The 21,349-nt window shown below is 43.4% G+C and overlaps 1 protein-coding gene across 1 annotated transcript; it reads right to left on the bottom strand.

Moving 5' to 3' along the window:
• Window positions 1–3,481: 3,481 nt before the first annotated feature.
• On the bottom strand, window positions 3,482–11,341 carry LOC135526277 (protocadherin beta-15-like). Its single transcript, XM_064954510.1, has 4 exons — window positions 8,555–11,341; window positions 5,300–5,358; window positions 4,980–5,095; window positions 3,482–4,692 (listed from the first exon to the last, which is right to left on the bottom strand). Exons 1-4 carry the CDS (start codon window positions 11,108–11,110, stop codon window positions 4,340–4,342), a joined length of 3,084 nt encoding a protein of 1,027 aa, XP_064810582.1. The 5' UTR covers window positions 11,111–11,341; the 3' UTR covers window positions 3,482–4,339.
• Window positions 11,342–21,349: the final 10,008 nt, after the last annotated feature.

The raw sequence follows: 21,349 nt of genomic DNA on the forward strand, positions 1-21,349 counted from the left end.
CTATACAAGGTGTTGCAATGCTGCCATTTAGACTGCTGGCTAGTGGCAATCATGTCATTACTTGTTCAGTAATTAAAGTTGGAAATTCAAACAATGCAGATTGTACGCGACCTCTCCCAGCTTGGATACAAAGTTGTTGTGCGTAAAACCAGACTATTAAGGACAAATAACACAGTCAGTCCACCCTCCAAACACTAATTTAGTATGGATTTTTTTCATTACGCAATGTACTATTTATATATATATATTATTTAACCGTATTTAGTTGCTATTTAGTTGCTATTTATAAACTAGTAATTAACATTATTTTAAAAAACAGCCTAACAATGAGGAAAAAAGTAATCGGCTTGAGACTAAATTCAGAGTACTCAGGGGGTTTTGTCTGGCTAATAGCCTTCACAAATGAGATGCAATATTCAAGGCACATTTCATTAAATCAAATGAAATCAAATACAGACATTTTCCCGTGACGCAAAAGGCATCAAATGGGGAGGATTTCTGTATGTTCAAAGTTACATATATTGAAAACTTGATCGCTGACAAGCAAAACATTTTTAAGGATTACGTCAACAATGGACTAATGTGAACAAATACCAACGGATCGTTTTGGGGTGGAGTTTTGCATTAAGGAGAATGAGAGGCTCAATTTAAGATGTTGAAAAACTGCTGTATTTCATTCACCGTTCCGTTCTGTCCCGTTTCCCTGATGTTGTTATGATATTCAAGCTGTTTTTACCATCCCTGTAACTGTCACTTCTGCGGGGAAATCGTTTTCTAAAACTAAAACTCATAAAGAACTACCTAAGGAAGCATTAGGCTCTTGGTCAGAAGCGCGCTTTTGAACATCTGAGTAAGCTCGACTCATTGCACTGGAGCCGTCGTCGACTTGACCACGGCATACGTTCACCCATATCCCCTTATATTTTCTTTTTCTTTTTAATTTTCTACTTGCACCAGGAAGTAGGCGGGACTTTGGTGTATTCTGTGTTATTTTTTTCCATCACAGGTCACATGCTGATGAACCAGAGTCCACGCACGACCTCTACAGATGACCAGGAAGCCACTGATGAACCAGAGCCAACGTATGACCTCTACAGATGACCAGGAAGCCACTGATGAACCAGAGTCCACGCACGACCTCTACAGATGACCAGGAAGCCACTGATGAACCAGAGCCAACGTATGACCTCTACAGATGACCAGGAAGCCACTGATGAACCAGAGCCAACGTATGACCTCTACAGGTGACCAGGAAGCCACTTAATCCCCAAACTGATATCTCTTCTCTCAAACCAATGCCAACACGAGTGTGCTAATATCAACTAAACTAGCGGTCATTTCTAAAACACAACTAAGCCTTATGTGCTTTCTTGTCTGCTTCTTCCATGCATGCTTTCTGAGTGTTAGTGCCCTTTTTTATGTGATCTATTCCATCATGTTGAACGTGTAGCACTGCGAAATAGTTGTGTTAAGTGAGTACTTTACTTGATTAAATATTTGTTTTGGAATGCAAAGAAGCTTTTCCATCGCTCTCCCTCTGTTTGTGACTTAATGATGCCCCCTGGTGGAGATCCAGCAGGCAGACTACATGTACGACAGATCTACAGTCTTTACAGATAGTAACCTTGGTAAGTAGATCTATACTAGGGCATGCCTGGACACATCTGTCAAGCACTGTGATAGGGCTGGTGTTTCATTCAGTCTCCATTATCTCTGTACCATCTCATTATTATACATATCTAGGCCACGGTGTTCAGGCCACGCTTTTTAATAAGAGTGTTTATTCATTTACACTGACTTTATATAAGTCTTTTGCTTACCTAACTAATGTGTCACTCCCTGTGTTTCATTGATCGAGCGAACGGGAGAAGCCGACTTGGAGGAGAATGTATGGGATTAGAGAGGGGGGTAAGAGATGAGTACAGGGATAAGGCCGCAGGATAAGCCCCATGGGTCACAGAGCTTCATGGGGTACACACATGGTCATCCCGTTATCTCGTGATGAAACGCGGAGGCTCCCTCTGAGGTTAGGATATCGAGCCTTTACTAGGCTTCAATAAGGTCAAAGGTCGGAGGCAGTGGGAGAAAGCTTATATGGGAGCACTGGCGTCTACACTGGATACCGATGGGAAAGGGCATAACAGCCTCTGGAGCAGGGCATCAACTAGATTCAGCTGAAGACGGAACATCATGACAAATCATCCGATGGCAAACTAACCACAAGAATCCCAAACAGATATAGTATTCGACTAACGCATACTCATTTCAAACCTTGCTTTCATGTGTATATACGATCACGTGTCTCTTATGCATGGAGAGTAGTTGGGAACAGGTATCTCAAATTAATATCACTTGGAGCTGATCTCCTGTTTTTTTGTTGTTGTTTTTTTTGCAGTCTTTTATGTCCAATAATAACAAATAAAAATAAGAAATACATAAATATTTTTTTTGCTCAGAAAACTTGGAGGTGCAATTAAAACCACCAATTAGGGAACCCTGCACTATAGTAATTATGGTGATGATATTCACGTTTTTGGTCAGGGATCCTATGGAACACAACACTGCAGATTAATCCATGCCATGGAGTGTACCAAACTCTATACCATGTTATAACAGGCTATGGTTAATATTCATAGACACAACTTCATATTTTATGACATGTGAAAAATTGTATGCCTCCATTTTTAATCCGATTCAATAGCTTTACGTACTATATCACCTTTATTTAAGTGATGTTTAGCTGAACTAACGAACTCTAGCCCTGCTGTACCGTCCCCATGGCTCTCCTCCTCCTCCTCCTCCTCCTCCTCCCCAGGAAGAGAGAAGGTTACACTCCAGTTCGAGAAGCGTCTTGCCTCCATGGAGACCGCTTCCTTATTAACAAAATTATTTTCAATCTTAGACATGCGCCGACCTAATTACCCCCGTGAATCCGGCCGATAGACTACTCATCTGTTGACATTCGGAACTCATTCCCCGGGATATTAAAAGGAAAAGGGCATGGAGAGAGTGGGCAGAAGGTTCGGCATATCGCATCCAGGTGTGGCATTTGGAACGGAAGCTGTTAGCCCGCGGCTTGTGTCCAAGTCCCACCGTCTTTAATTAAATTATATTTCGAGGAGAGATTCTGTTTGTTCAGTTAATGAACCTCGACTATTCTCTACGGGCGAATGGAAATGCGAGCACCCTAATTAGCATATGTTAGCATTTTACTATGTTTATTCCTTGCCACGGAAAACAGCTTACCGTGGCAGAAAACCTGCCCCGGAGTTAGTGTGCCGTGGAACTTTTTTACCCTAAAACAATTTCCCAACTTTAAAGTGGATGGGTGACTCAAGCTGATTAAACATTGAATACGTGTCTCACTCAATTTAATCCATCCTTAGAATTAAACCTTTACTGCCTCTAGGCCTGTTTGGGGAAAGCTGGTGATGACAAGAGAATGCGTAATAGGCTCCATAATATAAGAAAGAAAACCATATATGAGAAAAAATACTTTATTCTCAGAAATGTATATACAGTATATGTGTTGGGTAGTTGGCTGTTTAAGTCTTTGTGGATCACCTGCATCTCAATTGCAGTTTGCATCTACAAGTAGGCTATATTCATATATATTCACACAAGATCTGCTTGACAGACCCCAAATTTTAAAACGTTTCAGGTGAATGAATGCAACCTGGTTATTTGTATTTATTTTCCTTTTCTTAAACATTCAAAAATAGAATTCATATTTATAACAATGTGCAAAGCGCTGTCCAATCTTAGGCTATTTGTATGTTTCTCGTCAAACTGTTGATCCACGCTGATTGTCAAAATAATAATGCTAATGATCATAATATTAATAATTAATAATGATGATTTATCATACTGGGCTACAGGTAGCCTAGCAGTTAAGAGCATTGGGCCAGTAACCAAAATGTCACTGGTTCAAATCTCCAAGCCGACTATGTGAAAAATCTGTCGATGTTCCATTGAGCAAGGCACTTAACCCTAATTGCTCCTTTAAATCTCTTTGGATAAGAGCATCTGGTAAATGACTCAAATCCATTGAAAAACAGACTGTGGGAAACATGTGGCAGTAATGTGTCAAAAACAGCAATGGCCAACAGTGGCAGATGTAACAATGAGATCACTCTTCTTAGATTCATCTCCTCAACATTAGTCCATCTCCCTCGTTCCTTTATTATAGAGGTCGAAAGTTCATTCATTCATTCCGGCATTTGTACACTTATTTAATTTATTCCTTTCTTCCTTAGTCTATTTACTATGTTAGCAGACATAGGGCTCATTCATTCCATAGAGGCTACTCACTCACTCATTCCCTCTCAGGAGGCCATTATTAATCATTATACAGGTCGTTGTTGATGACAGCTGCTGCTGCGTCTGTCTGGGGCTCGTAGTTGTGGATGAAGCGTCTCTTCTTGCCAAAGGTAGAGAAGGAGTTGTGGACGTCCAGCTCGCTGCGGTGGTGGGTGGCTGCTGGCCTCAGGGTGCACAGAGCCGACGGCGTGCCTGGGATGTACACGTTATGCTGGTAGTCTGGAGGTGGGTGGGGGTGAGGGTGGGGGTGGGGGTGGGGCTGTGGCGGGAGTGGAGGCTGCTGGGGTTGGGGCTGTTGCTGGGGTGGAGGGGTGCACCGGGGGGTCCAAGAGCGAGGAGGAGGCCCAGTGGCAGGAGGAGACATCTTGTAGTCTGTGGAAGTAGAGCGATTATGTCAATGAACATACTGCGTGACTGAAATCAAGGTGAGACGGATATCACAAAACACACACGCGTACGTCGTAGAAGTGGTACACCTATGTGCTCATTAGCCACCTGTTCATTGGCTGTTTTCTATTATCCAAGGAGAGGCATTAGTGTGTGTGTGTGTGTGTGTGTGTGTGTGTGTGTGTGTGTGTGCGTGCGTGCGTGCGTACGCGCGTGCGTGCATGCGTGTGTGTGTGCGTGCCTGTGTGTTTCAGGCCCAGGCCTTCACCTACCCCTCATGTGGGTGCCCCAGGTCCAGTACTGGCCAGTCATGGGTGTCATGTAGTTCTCTGGGTCTGCATGCATGGCCTTCCTCATCAGAGTGCCATCCATGTTGATAGAGTTACAGCTGCAGAGGATAAATATTCATACCATAAATGATCACATAATGCTTGATGGCATGAACACACACCGGCCAAAAATTAATAACGTACATATCAAAAGACCGGTATGCTGGGGTAAGTGTCATGTCAAAAGACCGGTATGCTGGGGTAAGTGTCATGTCAAAAGACCGGTATGCTGGGGTAAGTGTCATGTCAAAAGCAATGGTTACCTTTTCAAAGAGGAGTTCTGGTTCTTTGTGAGGGTCCAGTCTGTGTTTGGTTGCTTGAGCTATAGATAAAGGAGAGAAAATACTATCTTAAAACATGTCCTGTCTTACAAACCACCAAACAACCGTTCTGAAATCACCCAGCAGTAATATTGCCTACTGGTTCAACGACTTTGCGAAGAGTAGGGATACATATCCAATAGTATACATTTTTCATTTCCATATTCTAGGCTTCATTATATCCGGATATCTTTTCCCATGGAGCATGACTGCCACCCTGTGGCCTTATTTCAGAACGCAGTGAGGAAGTGCGCCGTGCCATAAGCAATGACTTGCCTGTCAATTATTTCGCTTTCATCCACCGCAGCACAGCAGGGGAGGGGACCGGCACCGCGGAGTGATATTTATTCCGGGTATAAATCTCATAGTAGCCTATGGATTCCACGCTCTATTAATTGACTTAGAGCTGTTAACAAGAAGAATGCGACGTAAGCTATTATTGGAATCGGTATTCAAAATACATTAATCGGGAGTAATACACAAAACTCAATTAGAACCCCACCGGGATGAAACGAAAACACGATTTTAATCTTCAAAGAAAACCGTGCCACTCAGGAAATTAAGAAAATGACACAAGTAATTGTTTTGTGGGTTTTATGCATCATTTATTAATGTTCCTATTACTCTGATGCTCTGAGAACATGCTTTGAATTACTGTCTTGCTGAGAAGCGGGAAAAGTTGTGCAGTCCTTGCAGCTTTACACACTATAGGTCATCTCTGTTTCACAGACCACTCTACCTTTTCACCTTCTCAATTTATGTATTTTTTTTGCATCACCCTGCTGAAATTACACTACACGCAGGCCTACATACAACAGTGTTATGGCTGACAACTAGGCTATATAACCATCCCACTGTTTCATTGGTAAGTCTTTGAGGTTTTATGCTTTCTTCCGCGACATGACTCTCGGGGAACACAGGGGTGATTTAAGGGTACCAATTAACGTCATCAAGGACACCAAGCCCCTGGAGGGACATAGCTGCTAGCAGAACAATCATCATGACCTAGAATCAAGTTCTTTATATGGCCAGAGGTGTTCTTGCTATGAACGGGACTGACATTTTTAGTCTTCGTCTTCACGGAGATGGAGATGTTCCAGGGAAAAGTGTGTTCCTTTGTCCGTCACACTGTCTGCCTACATTGTACCAGATTATAGAGATGACAAAAGGCAATACGCACACATCACATTCACGGTCTGCCGGTCCCATCTAGTGACTCCGGCAACAGCGGTGTCGACATCGCCCCCCCCCCCCTCTCTCCCTCCCCCATCCTTCACAGTTGCTCGGAACACGGGTTTATCAGCCTGGTCTCATAGACTAGACGTTACATTGTAAAGGTAAATCTGGGACAGTCAAATTAGTATGATATTTACGTTTGGTATGGTTACATGCTAGCAAATTCCAATAGACTTCCAGTCATTTTGCTAGCGCTAATTAGCATTGGCTTGGAAAACTACCTTGAGCTTCCTTCATACTGAACACATTGACATACAAATGTTATCCACAAGTTCATCTGACTCTGGGGAAGTAGATAAAGGGCCTGGTCAGGGTAGATGGTGCAGGTGTATAAGGAAACATTTAGCAATCCTAAGGTTGTGTGTACGGATCTCATCACATACCATTTTAGCTTATTAGCAACTACTTAGCATAACCCTAACCCTTTAACCTAATTACTAACCTTAAACCTAAACCCTAAACCCTAGCCTAGCTAACATTAGCCACCTAGCTAACGATTCCCACAACAAATTGTGATTCGTAACATATCATACGTTTTTCTGAATTATAACATTTTGTACTAATTGAAATTCGTAACATATCATACAAAATATAATTCGTAACATATCATACAAAATGTAATTTCTAACATATCATACAAAATGTAATTTCTAACATATCATACAAAATGTAATTTCTAACATATCATACAAAATGGATGGTGGACATCACAAATTAATACATACCGTACGAAACTGTACATATTATACTAGTTGGAGTGTCCCTGATTTACATTTACTATGTTATGGCTAGCCCTGAGTCCGGATTGATGTTAACTATGTTATGTTTACCCCTGAGTCCAGGTTACAGGATCCACAGCTCTCTCCTCTCTCATTCCACGAGGACAACGCCAGGGCACTCTACAGGCGCGCCACGTCCCAGCCTGGTACATGGACCCCTTCACCCGTCCCCCAAAATTATCTCTTTGCATTTTTCATCGATAATGGACGCAACCCCCTTTCGTATGCACGGCATTGTGGGTCGTATAATGGCTCGGCCGTGTCTGTGCCCTTGAGGCATAGTTGGTGGGGTTATTGGCCCAAAACCGTTAGAATGAAAATGAGTAGAGGTGCAGAATTCTCCAGAACGGTCGTTGATAGAATACTACAGCCCAGACAAGCGGGGTTCTATTTCAAACTTGCCCCTGTCATTACGTGTCTGTCAGCCGTTCACCTTGTCGCCCGATAAAAATTCGCAGACGCTACAAGAAATCAATTCAAACGGGTGTTTCTTTTTATAGGAAAGTATAGACTGAATGTCTGTCTCTCTCTCGTATCACATAGCAGCAGACAGAACAGACAATGACATCGTACCCACAATACTCAATCATACAAACGTTATGGGATTTCTCAAAACCCCTTATTATTCCAAACATGCTTACAAATAAACAGGCCTATGAGGATTATAGACAGAACAAATAGATGAGAAACAAGACGTGGATCGGGGATCGAAATACAAGCATCGATGAAAACATTACTGAGGTTTAATTCCTCTCCGTTGCTCTGTGAAACGGAGACCTCTGGCAGACTGTTCAGTTCTGTGTGTGAGAGGAGAGAAATGCGCTCCACAACACATGCTCAGCGTAAAATATACTGTGGCGTGTTCCGCTTTGTGAATAGAATATCCACTCTCTAATTATTTCACTTCCTTTTCATTTACTCACATGCCATTACTGTATAATCAAGGTTGTGGTTTGTCAAATATAAACACCAACAGAAATGTAAACTAAATACGTGTTGGTTGCATTAGGAGAAAGTTTACCAAGTCCGATTTATTTTTACGTTGATATGAATATCGTTCAAGTCCAGGCTAACATATTACACTTTCGATTGTATGATTTGACCTTCATTAGGTGGAATGTCGTGTACTTGATGATTATCAAAATCAATTATTTGAAAGCCAACACATTTACTCTCACGTTACCTCATTTGGAGTGGTGGCTCCGGAATGGTTATTCACCGATGAGCTCCGGTGGTGCGCGCTCCAAGCCAAGTTATCAGCCCCCTTTGCCTCGTTGTTCCTCGGGGTGCTAATGGGGCTGCACGGCTTCAGGAACATAAAGTCGCTCTTAGCTGACTCGGGGGTCAGACATACTTTATAACAGTAGGCTTGGGACAGAGTACCGTTGCCATTGACCTCCATGCAGTTGGTGGGCACCTTCGCCCCGGTGGAGATCTGCAGGTTTAGGTTAGATTTCTTGAACACCTCCGGGGGCGGCTCTGGTTGGAAGCCCCCGCAACAGCAGCAGGCGAAGGGGGGGAGGTTATACCCACTGATGTTCTCTCTATCCTTGTAACACTTGACCGCAGCCAGGACGATAATAGCCACCAGGAAGATTAGCGAGATGGTGCTCAGTGACACGATCAAGTAGAGGGCGAGGTTGGAGGGGGGCTGAGGGCTCAGAGTGAGGTCGCCGAAATCAGACAGCAACTCCGGCACATTGTCAACCACGGAGAGGAGGATAGAGACGGTGGCGGAGAGAGGCGGCTGCCCGTTGTCCTTGACCAGGATGACGACTCTCTGCCTCGTAGCGTCCTTATCCACGAACCGGCGAATCGTCCTTATTTCTCCCGTGTAGAGGGCGACACTGACCAGCCCGGGGTCCGTAGCCTGGAGCACCTGGTAGGAGAGGCGCGAGTTCTGTCCTGCGTCCGCATCTAGCGCAGTGATCTTGGCGACTAAGTGCCCCGCATCCACTGACCTCGGGACTACCTCTGTCGCCACGGTCCCGTTCTTGGGCAATGGGGACACAATAACCGGAGCATTATCATTCTGGTCCAAAACGAACACATTTACCGTGACATTGCTGCTGAGCGGAGGGAAACCGGCGTCCTGCGCCTGCACCCGTATCTGAAAGTTCCTTAGCTGTTCGTAGTCAAAGGATCGCAGCGCATAAATGTTTCCGTTGTCCGAGTTGATGGAGACGTAAGTGGACACGGGCATGCCTTGGATCTGACCCTCTAGAATCGAGTAGGACAGATAGGCGTTCTGATTAGAATCAGGGTCGAAAGCAGTGACTGAGCAAATGAATGCACCCGGGGCATTATTCTCGGTCACATAAACTGTGTATGATGGCTGTGCGAAGCGCGGGGGGTTATCATTAATATCAGATACTTGGACGAGGATGGTTTTCCTAGTGGAGAGAGACGGGGAGCCCAGGTCCCGGGCCGTGAGGGTGATGTTGTACTCGGAGACGGCTTCTCTGTCGAGAAACTCGCTCGTCACCAGAGTGTAGTAGTTCTTAAAGGAGGAGTGGAGCTGGAAGGGGACGTTGCTGGGGATCTGGCAGTCCACATTCCCGTTCTCTCCCGAGTCCCGGTCCATGACACTTATAACGGCTATCACCGTGCCCGGTGGCGCGTCTTCCTGGACAGGTGTGGACACGGAGGTGAGGATGACTTCCGGCGCGTTGTCATTCACATCTAAGACATCCACCAGTACCTTACTGTGCACGGCCACTGCCGAGGGACCCCTGTCTTTAGCCTGCACATACAGCTCATAAACATTCGCTTTCTCATAGTCCACAATCCCCTTCACTCGGATCTCACCCGTATACTGGTCCACGCTGAACAGCTCGCGCACTTTGAGCGGTGCGTGCCCACTGAACGCGTATGAGACCTCTCCGTTCGCACCCTCGTCCAAATCGGTGGCATTTAGCTTCAGCACTAAAGTCCCTCTCGGTGCGTTTTCTACCAGGCTCGCCCGGTAAACAGACCGGTCGAAAACCGGCACGTTGTCGTTGGCATCCAGCACCGTGATGGTGATGAGAGCCGTGCCCGAACGCTCTGGCGACCCCCCGTCCACGGCTGTGAGCACCATCTCGTGCGTCTTCTGCTGCTCCCTGTCTAGCGGGGTCCCCAGCACGAGCTCGGCAAACTTGCTCCCGTCATTACGTGTCTGGATGTTTAGTACAAAGTGCTCGTTGGAGCTCAGCTGGTAGGATCGGAGCGAGTTGGTGCCCACGTCCTGGTCCTGAGCGCTCTCCAACGGGAACCGGGACCCGGGCGCCGCTGACTCTGTAATCTCCAGATTGAACTCGCTCCACGGGAAGCTGGGAGAGTTGTCGTTCACATCCAAAATCTCCACCTCCACTCTGTACAGTTCTAACGGATTCTCGATCACCACTTGCAAGTGTAAGAAGCAGCTCGGGCTCCGTTCACACAGCTCCTCGCGGTCGATCTTCTCGTTAACAAATAAAATACCGTTTTCCAGATTCACCTCTAAGTATTGTTTCTTGGCACCGGAGACTATCCGGAAGCGACGGGCGGACAGTTTGGCCACGTCCAAACCGAGGTCCTCAGCGATGTTACCGACAAAAGCCCCGTGGTCCAACTCCTCGGGGATGGAGTACCGAATCTGTGCCAGAACCAGGTCCACCACACACGCGCACACCAGCAGGCACACCACCAGCCCGGTTAACGGTGTCCACCGCGTGCTCGTGAGCCTGTGCTCCATCTCAAAGCTTCCCAAGAAAATCATCAACCGTGAAAACAGCACAGGATGAGTTTACCCGTAACTGACATTATGCGCTTTGTAAAATGATTCGTGGATTCGTTTCCAGTTGTTGTAGAAAACAAACAAGCAAACACTTCAGAGCGTGTTGTTCCTTGACCCACTTACAATGTAGCCTACTTTCATCAAAGTAATGCTCTTTAGAATAATACAAACAAGAATGTAAACGTGGAGGGGAGGAGAGGAGTTGAGCGTCTCTATGTGTTGTGCTCCCCGCGCGCAATACCGGCAGTGTGTGAGCGCGGGAGGCTCGCGCTCTGAATTTCCAGTTTATTAGACAATCGGGCTGGTGGGGAGGAGTGTGTGTGTGTGTGTGTGTGTGTGTGTGTGTGTGTGTGTGTGTGTGTGTGTGTGTGTGTGTGTGTGTGTGTGTGTGTGTGTGTGTGTGTGTGTGTGTGTGTGTGTGTGTAAGGAGAGGGAGGGGTTCCGTAGTTGCGAGCAGCACTGTATTGGAGAACGAAGACACGAGAGCAGCGACTCTAATTACAGTAGCACGGTTAACCCTTTCTCTAGTGCAGCTCCTCGGAGCGATTAGAGACGCGAAAGCAGCGTAGCTTTCAGTCGAGACATCAGGGGCTGATCTGGATTAATAGCTAATTGCTTTTCATCGAGGGTGTCGTTTTCTAGTTACTGCGCTGCGCAGCTGACGGAGGTTTCAGAGGTCTCGCACTGCAAACTGTCCTTCAGGCCTTTAAAGACAACACTTTACATAGACACAGAGTTGGAAATAAAAGCCACTAAAAAGGCTATTCTTGTTTCATATAGATACTGGCCAGTATATGAAACTGTGCCTCCAATAGCTTCCTAGAAAATGAATACCCAAATGACCACATTGATGATTTAAATCAGCATAGAGAATTTGGGGTTTACAAAAATGATCCTTAATGGGTTATTCAATTTTAAAGGTTGTTTGTGAGCATCTATTTTCCCCATCTCAAAATAATGACAATCGTTCAAAGAGGAACTGATACTCGGGTGCAAACACGCATTACAACTCCTCTCTCTGTGTAAGTAGACCTGAACATGTATCAACACAATCATCATAAAAGCAACTTCATAAAACCACAATCACGCCCTTTAATCACATTAAGGTATTACTGTTCGGATTATATTTAAAAAAAATACATTTTTTTCATTATAATTTGCAGGGATAATTGCGGTCCTTTTACGAAGATAACATAAAAGCATGACAAAAGACAGAGGTTATTTGTACAGACAAGGCTAAATGTTAGCCCAAGTCATATAAACAGACGTCAACAGGATGGAATAACTTGACTAGATGATGGAGCTGGCAGGTCTGGCTATGATAAAAACCAAGAGGACGGCCCGGGTCTGTTAAGAGTGCGGTACATGTTTGCGCACATCTAATCGTTTCCCCTTTAATCCTGGCCAGTCAGTCAGATATCGACCACGTGCGCGCACACACGCAGACACACTCGGTTTACAGAATCTCTCCGCGCGCTAGGCCTCCTCTCTCGACAGACTCGAGTCGCATTCTAATTAAACGCCGTGGCTCAAGCTCAAATTTCTTCACTTGAGCTGACAACACAGCCACTGTCACCAAATATATATCTTCCCGAAACGCCAGGCAGATCACCATGATACAAATATGTCTTCGACATCCAAATTCGGAGGTAATGCTTAATTTAACGATACAATTTAAGTAATCAAACACTTCGAAATTTGATGTTTGGGAACATCTTCGAAATGTGATATTTGAGAAACATGAAGGTCTAATTCTGGCATGAAACTGTGAGAGCTTGTTGGACACCCTTCCTTAGCAACGACCCCCTTCTTTCCTCCTCCTTCCCCCCTCACCCACAGAAACCCTCCACCCGCCCTTCTTCTAGAAAAAAAAGTTAAATCCGCAGGTTTAAATAACCAGAAAACACAATCTGCTCACAGACTTAACCTCCAGCAGATGGTTAAGCTTCTCCAGAAATGATTACATTTCTGAAAAAACACAATTTCCATTGGTTTCATCGTCTTTTTAATTAACGGAGTGGAGGATTAGTGTGTAGCTATCCGGGATCAACCGTTCTCCAACATAATACAAATGTTTTGTGATAAATAATCCCTAAGCACTCAGTTGGATGTACCGACAGTCCCTCGGTGCCTGTTACATTAACATGCATTACACGGAGCATTACGATCGTTTCATCCGCCCCCGCATTTCCTTGCACCCCCATTGCATTGTCCAACTGCGAATTCACCTTGCTCACACTCACCAACAATCACCTGACTGACCCTGCAGAGCACACACAGCGGTCATTTCTCTCCCTCACACGCAGAGAGAGAGAAAGAGGGGGGGGGGGGGGTCTCCTGCACAATGCCCTGCTAACCGGTTGAATGGCAGAGCTGGGCCCAGATTCACAAAGCACTTTTTACGCAAAAACTGAAGAAGCTTTTTTAAGAAAGCTCTCCCTATCACAGTCTGCTGTCCCCACTTTCTTCAATATATCCACCATTGTTCATGTACCCAAGAAAGCAAAGGTAACTGAACTAAATTACTGACCCGTAGCACTCACTTCGGTCATCATGAAGTGCTTTTAGAGGCTAGATAAGGGTCATATCACCTCTACCTTACACCATAGAACCACTTGCCATTTCTTACCGCCCCAATAGATCCACAGACAATGTAATCGCCATCGCACTGCACACTGCCCTATTCCATCTGGACAAGAGGAATACCTACCTTAGAATGCTGTTAATTGACTATAGCTCACCCTCCAAGCTCATCATTAACCTCGGGGCCCTGGGTCTGAACCCCGCCCTGTACAACTGGGTCCTGGACTTCCTGACGGGCCACCCCCAGGTGGTGAAGGTAGGAAACAACACATCCACTTTGCTGATCCTCAACACAAGGGCCCCACAAGGGTGCGTGCTCAGCCTGTACTCATTGTTCACCCATGACTGCGCGGCCATGCACGCCTCCAAGTCAATCATCAAGTTTGCAGACGACCCAACAGTAGTAGGCCTGGTTACCAACAATGACGAGACAGCCTACAGGGAGGAGGTGAGGGCCCTGGGAGAGAGATGCCAGGAAAATAACTTATCACTCAACGTCCACAAAACAAAGGAGCTCATCATGGACTTCAGGAAACAGCAGAGGGAGCACAGTTCCTCGGTGAACACATCAGTTATGATCTGAAATGGTCCACCCACACAGACAGTGTGTAAAGAAGGCGCAATAGCGCCTCTTCAACCTCAAGCTTGGTCCTTGGTCCCTCAAACTTCTACAGATGCACAATTGAGAGCATCTGTTGGGCTGTATCACCGCCTGGTACGGCCATTGCACCGCTCGCAACCCCAGGGCTCTCCAGAGGGTGGTGCGATCTGCCCAATGCATCACCAGGGGCTAACTACCTGCCCTCCAAGACATTTACAGTATCCAATGTCACAGAAAAGGTCAAAAAGATCACCAAGGACATCAACCACCTGCAATAACATCTGCTAAGTATGTGACAAATGTGACAAATGAAATTTGATTTGAAATGTTTGTTGCTAGGCAGCTGTTTTAGATAGATATCTAGCTAGCAATGGTAATCAAGTTAAAATATGTACTACTAAGATTACTGTTTTAAAACATGTTAAATTTCTCCTTAAAGAAAGGTTTTGTGAATTTGGGCCCTGTTCGCAGTGTTAGTTATTTTATATGTGGACAGAGGCAAGATGTGCATGCCATCAAAGAGTGGGCCTAGTGTTCAATTAATACAATTTCATGAGAGCAACTATACTTTTTTTAACATGACATGAAGCCGAAGATAACTTTGTAAAAACATGTTCTATAACAAAACATGTTGTTATTGTCATAACCTATTCTTCCAATTGAATAGCTATATATATATATATTTTTTTTTTTAAATGAAAATCTTAAACAGTGGTTCGTTTACATTCACTTCATTAATCCTGAATTGTATTGAAAGGGACTGGACCTTAAGCCGTGTGGGAAGTTTGGGAACCCAGTTGATTATCTATGGGCCTACTGAAAATCCTTATTTTATTCATGATCCTAGAGCGCCATCTAGCGTATAACTTAAGGTGAAGAAATGACCGGGCAGATAGGACTGCAATACTGTAGCCTACAAACTTTTTTTTTTTTTTTACATTGCAACAATAAAACTAGTTCAATATTAAACTATATACTCAAACCAAAGCCTACATTTTAATTTGTCAAATGTTCTCGAAATGTCAAGGCAAAGGCTACCTGAAGCCTAAAAATGGTAGCCTATAAACTGATTTACAAACTACTTTAATTCAACACACAATTATACCCATTCATTTAAATAATATGTTTTATTGATGATAAAAATTTTTAAAGCCTCATTATAGGCTACAATATAAGAATGAAAGTTCAAAATGTAAACTCTCAATAGGGAAGGTATCCTAATTGTAGAACCCTCATTCATCAATAAGAAAAAAAACTCATTTTTGTATTTTGAGTATTTTTTCCAAAAACGCTAGGTTTTCGTACCTGGGGTACATTAGATAGTTAGACAGCTGAAGTAACCTCGGAGCTAACCGTGCGCCGAGAGGGCGAGGCTGCAGAACGATTTACGACCTCTGCTATGATCTAGGCTACGTTACTCAGTGTATTGCACCTGTCTTCCTTAACCTGTTATGTAGGGCGGCGTACAATTAGCCCAGCGTCGTCCGGGTTAGGGGAGGCGGTTATACCTATTCGTGATAGGTCGTCATTGTAAAATAAGATTTTTTCTGAACTGACTTGCCTAGTTAAATAGAGATTAACAAATATAAACAAAATTCAAGACGGAACTGCAGGTTAACAGTGAGTGAGTCAGAAAATATTTTGGTACAAAATTTGATGATTGTTAGATTATTAAGATAATTTGGTAGACCTACATCATTTTTTATGCCCCCTGCCAGGTTTCGTTTTCGTTTTATTAGTTTAGACGGTTTTGCAATGAATTGAAGGATCCATTAAAATTGCTTCAGAGTTAGCATACAGGCCACACTATTTTCAAAACAAAGCATTCACTTCTCTCATTCGTGATTCTAGAGCGCCATCTACCTGATATAAAGCTTACATTCATAGACTGCAAAACTAGGGACTTTGGATAGGTACAAAATTAAATCTAGAATTGGCTTCCTATTTCGCAACAAAGCATCCTTCACTCATGCTGCCAAACATATCCTTGTAAAACTGACCATCCTACCGATCCTCGACTTCATTTACAAAATAGCCTCCAACACTCTACTCAACAAATTGGATGCAGTCTATCACAGTGCCATCCATTTGGTCACCAAAGCCCCATATACTACCCAACACCCCGACCTTTATGCTCTCGTTTGCTGGCCCTCGCTTTAGGTAAAGCCCCGCCTTATTTCAGCTTACTGGTCACCATAGTAGCACACGCTCCAGCAGGTACTGTATATCTTACTGGTCACCATAGTAGCACACGCTCCAGCAGGTACTGTATATCTCACTGGTCACCATAGTAGCACACGCTCCAGCAGGTACTGTATATCTCACTGGTCACCATAGTAGCACACGCTCCAGCAGGTACTGTATATCTCACTGGTCACCATAGTAGCACACGCTCCAGCAGGTTCTGTATATCTCACTGGTCACCATAGTAGCACACGCTCCAGCAGGTACTGTATATCTCACTGGTCACCATAGTAGCACACGCTCCAGCAGGTACTGTATATCTCACTGGCCAATTCTTCCTTTGGCCGCCTCTCCTTCCAGTTCTCTGCTGCCAATGACTGGAACAAACTGCAAAAATCTATGAAGATGGAGACTCTTACCTCCCTCACTAGCTTTAAGCACCAGCTGTCAGAGCAGCTCACAGATCACTGCACCTGTACATAGCTCATCTGCAAATAGCCCATCCAATCATCCCCATACTGTATTTATTTATCTTGCTCCTTTGCACCCCAGTATCTCAACTTGCACATTCATCCTCTGCACATCCTACCATTCCAGTGTTTATTTGCTATATTGTAATTACTTTGCCACCATGGCCTATTTATTGCCTTACCTCTCTTATCCTACCTCATTTGCACATGCTGTATATAGATTTTTCTGCTGTATTATTGATTGTATGTTTGTTTTACTCCATGTGTAACTCTGTGTTGTTGTATGTGTCGAACTGCTTTGCTTTATCTTGGCCAGGTCGCAGTTGCAAATGAGAACTTGTTCTCAACTAGCCTACCTGGTGAAATACAGGTGAAATAAATAAAGAAATGATTGAGTATGCATTTCAAGTCATAATGAACTGACTAGGTGTTGTAGATTAGTTTCCTAGGCTATAGTTTATTATAGTGCATACGGCTTAAGAAGATACATTTGATCAATAACCAATTTTTCTTGATTTATAGGCTAACTTTTGTCAACCAAATTATATTGAAATAAAAAGAACACCGGACAGTAGCTTTGGGTTTGAACTTCTCAGTCCATAGACTGAGAGACTGGAACTGAGAACACTCAGAAGTAACCACTGAGCTATGCTGGCACAGTTAACCAGGAAGAAAAACATCTATATATAGGCTGGATGTGCATTGTGCAACCAGTGAGATTATACATGAATAGGCTTATAAACATTAATTGAGGCCAAAATACCAACATGTTTAACCAAGTGTGTTGTTAGCCATGTATGAATGTGACAAGACTCAGAAAGTTCCAACAGGTCCCAGACGTGCTCAATGGTATTAAGAGCCGGGCTCTTCGCTGGCCATGGCAGAACACTGACATTCCTGTCTTGCAGGATATCACACACAGAACGAGCAGTATGGCTGGTGGCTATGCTAAATCACTTAGGCATAAATAGGCTGCAGACATAATTCAAGACATAAACTCAGCAAAAAAATAAATGTTCTCACTGTCAACTGCGTTTACTTTCAGCAAACTTAACGTGTAAATATATGTTTTTTAGAAAGCCTCTTTAAACATAATTGTGACCTTAATTGCCTACCATCTTAAGCAGTGTCTTGAGAACATTTATGGTTCATTTTGCAAACAGTGAGTTTACAATGAAGATCTGTGAAGTTATTTGGATTTTTACAAATTATCTTTGAAAGACAGTGCCCTGAAAAGGGAAGTTTCTCTTTTTGCTGAGTTTATATGACCATTATAATTTGTTGTTTTCATCTAACTAATATTGAAATGGTTTAAAATGTGCCTGAAAGCCACCTGCAGGAAGTCATTCTAGACTGAATTGTTCATGATTATTATCTGATATTCCATGGTCTCAGAGCAACTCCTGCTGGTACATGCAGGTAATTCAGGTAGCACACACTGGGGCAATGCACATGGAGATTCTGGAATTTCAGGTAAGCAAAGGCACACAACTGTGAGTTAAATAGCCTGCTCACGTTTAAGACTTTAATTTCTGATAGGCCTAGTACTAAATCAAATTTTATTGGTCACATACACATTTAGCAGATGTAGCGAAATGCTTGTGTCCCTAGCGCCAACAGTGCAGTTGTATCTAACAATTCACACATCTAAAAGTGAAATAATGGAATTAAGAAATACAGTATAAAATGTAAGTAAAGTATGAAAATATGAAATGAGTAAAGTGCCCAGTTAAATTTTGTATTTAAAAAAAAGCGTATGTAAACATTATCAAAGGGACTAGTGTGCCATTAGAGTGACCGGGATGACAACCATGTAAAAAGACAAAGCTAACAAGACAACACCCCCCTTATAATAAAACCAGGCTAATATATTTCCTAACTAAAGAATATCCTAACTGAAGAAAAATAACTGATGTAATAATGTGTAGCAGAAAAATCTATTAAAAAAATAAATAATAAAAGAACCGGGCAGCGCCCACATTTCGAAACCCTCAGCCGTCGAACCGACACGGAGTCGCAACTTTGGAGTAAGTTGCAACCGTTGCGCTGAGCTGGTGCACCGTTATCAAAAGCTCCACAGCCCATAGAACAGTAGGGATACAGTATATTGCAGCACCACACCACGGGAATGTGATTACGATCCTGCATGTACATTTGTCACTATCAACTGCAACCGTACCTTCATCCTGTGGCCTATAAAATCATTCAGGGTAATTAAGCCTAGATACAGTGGGGTCAAATTATTGACACCCTTGATAAAAAACATTTTTTTTAAATAATTACTGTCAAAATAAATACCTTAAATACTGAGCAATATAGTATACTAAAACATTTGACGAAATTCTATTTTGTACTAATACAATTGATCAGAGAAAGATTGTTTAAACAAGCAATCCTTTTCATCCTCGAGTGTAACGAGTGTAGAGACACACTGGGAGGAACCTCAGACCAGTACTCCATACAGAATCCATACAGATCCTTGATATCCTTTGTTTGCACTCTTGGACTGCCCTTTTCAATTCAAACCACAGATTTGCAATGGGACGAAGTAGGCCGATAGCAAAATGTCGATTTTTGTGGCCAGTTAGCAATTTCGTTGTGGATTTTGAAGTGTGCTTGGTTCTTTGTCTTGCTGGAAGATCCACTTGCAGCCAAGTTTCAGCCTCCTGGCAGGGGCAACCAGGTTTTGGGTTCAAATATCCTGGTACTGGGTGAAGTTCATGATGCTCTTGACCTTAAGGGACCCAGGACCAATGGAATCAAAATAGCCCCATGACATCAAAGCTCCACCACTATATTTTACAGTTTTTTTTTGCATATAAAATATATAGCTCAGTATTTGAATGATTTATTTGATATAATAATTTTTGCTCATCTTTATCAAGGGTGTCAATAATTATGGACCCCACTGTATATTCGTTCGCCTAATGAATGTCCTTTTAGTGTGCCCCAAGGCCTACAGTCTTAATGAATGAACAACTCAATCAATCAATCAATCAATCAATCATAAATCATTTCTACAATCTTTGTTTTTATTTGTGGCATAGCGTTTTCCACTAATAATAAGAATAATACAAATCTTTAAAAACGAGTTCTCGGCTACTATACATCCCATAGATTACATAGTGGTTGTCAATAGTGGACTGAAAGCGAATGTATGTCACATTAAAAGAGATGGAGAAAAAACGCCAGGCAGCACCTGCGGTTTGACGCCTCAAGGTGTATGTCCATAAGAAGAAACCACTCAGCTAAACTGGCACAGGAAGTAGGCCTAATCTACACCTGCACAACCACGGTGTGACCTTACAATGGGCCTTTACTCTTATGGCGTAGGCTAATTGTAAAAGCACAAAGTCTACCGGTTGCCTATCAACAGCAGACTACACAGGTAGCAGCATCAAAAATAGCTCACTTTTAAGCACCATCCCCGATAATGAAGTTAAAAAAGGTTGTGCAGCCTGAATCTAACAGTCGGCCTCGGTTACACATTTTCCCCTTGCAGGCATCTCCGTACAGGTGAGTTCAACTCATTGCAATTCGATGTCAAGTCCATTTCTGAATTGTAGTTAATCAACATCCGTTTTGGAAACCCTTTGCATACGCTGGACAGCGCCCGTGGTTCGTAACGTCAACCCGGTATGGACCGTGGTATCTCGGCTTTGTCATAACCACTGAGCAAAACCAGCGCCGATAGTCTCGGGCTGCAGCTGCCTTTTCGTATGAGATACAAATAGATCCTATTGACCTGGAGGGGCTTTGTCATGAACACTCAAAGTTCCAGAATGGTATGCTAATGTCAGTCATTTTGGTCAGGGAGAAATCCAAACCAGTCTGTTTGGAATTAATGACAGTAGAGACAGAGGTGATGCATTTCTTGCTTTTACTTAGGTGAGAAAATAAAAGGATATATCAGAAATTGTGTAATAGAATTATTTCCTACCTAAAATATGGTCAAATCAATTATGAATGCAGTTTATACATGTTTAATAAACATGCTCAGTATAAATAGCCTCTAAAATATGCTAGTCTATGCTGGTCACGCTGGTCTGACCAGCATGGTCTAGCTGGTTAGGCTGGCCAACGTGCTGGTGATGCTGGTGACCAGCTCATGCTGGTGATGCTGGTATGCTGGGGACCAGCTCATGCTGGTGGCCAAACTGGTCCATTTTAATCTATGCTGGTCCAGCTTTATCTAGCTGGCCTGCAAAACCACACCCATCAAAACCACGCCCCATTATCATATTTCCAAGCATGCTCTAGTGCAGTTAGATTTTTCTTGAAATGTTAGTTTCAATATCTGTGTTTTTGCATGTTCATTGATTGATTAATTAAACAATTAATGTATCTTATGCTACACAAAGATAAATAACATGCATTCTTCTA

This window comes from Oncorhynchus masou, chromosome 32, assembly GCF_036934945.1.
Source record: "Oncorhynchus masou masou isolate Uvic2021 chromosome 32, UVic_Omas_1.1, whole genome shotgun sequence".
Taxonomy (NCBI): Eukaryota; Metazoa; Chordata; class Actinopteri; order Salmoniformes; family Salmonidae; genus Oncorhynchus; species Oncorhynchus masou.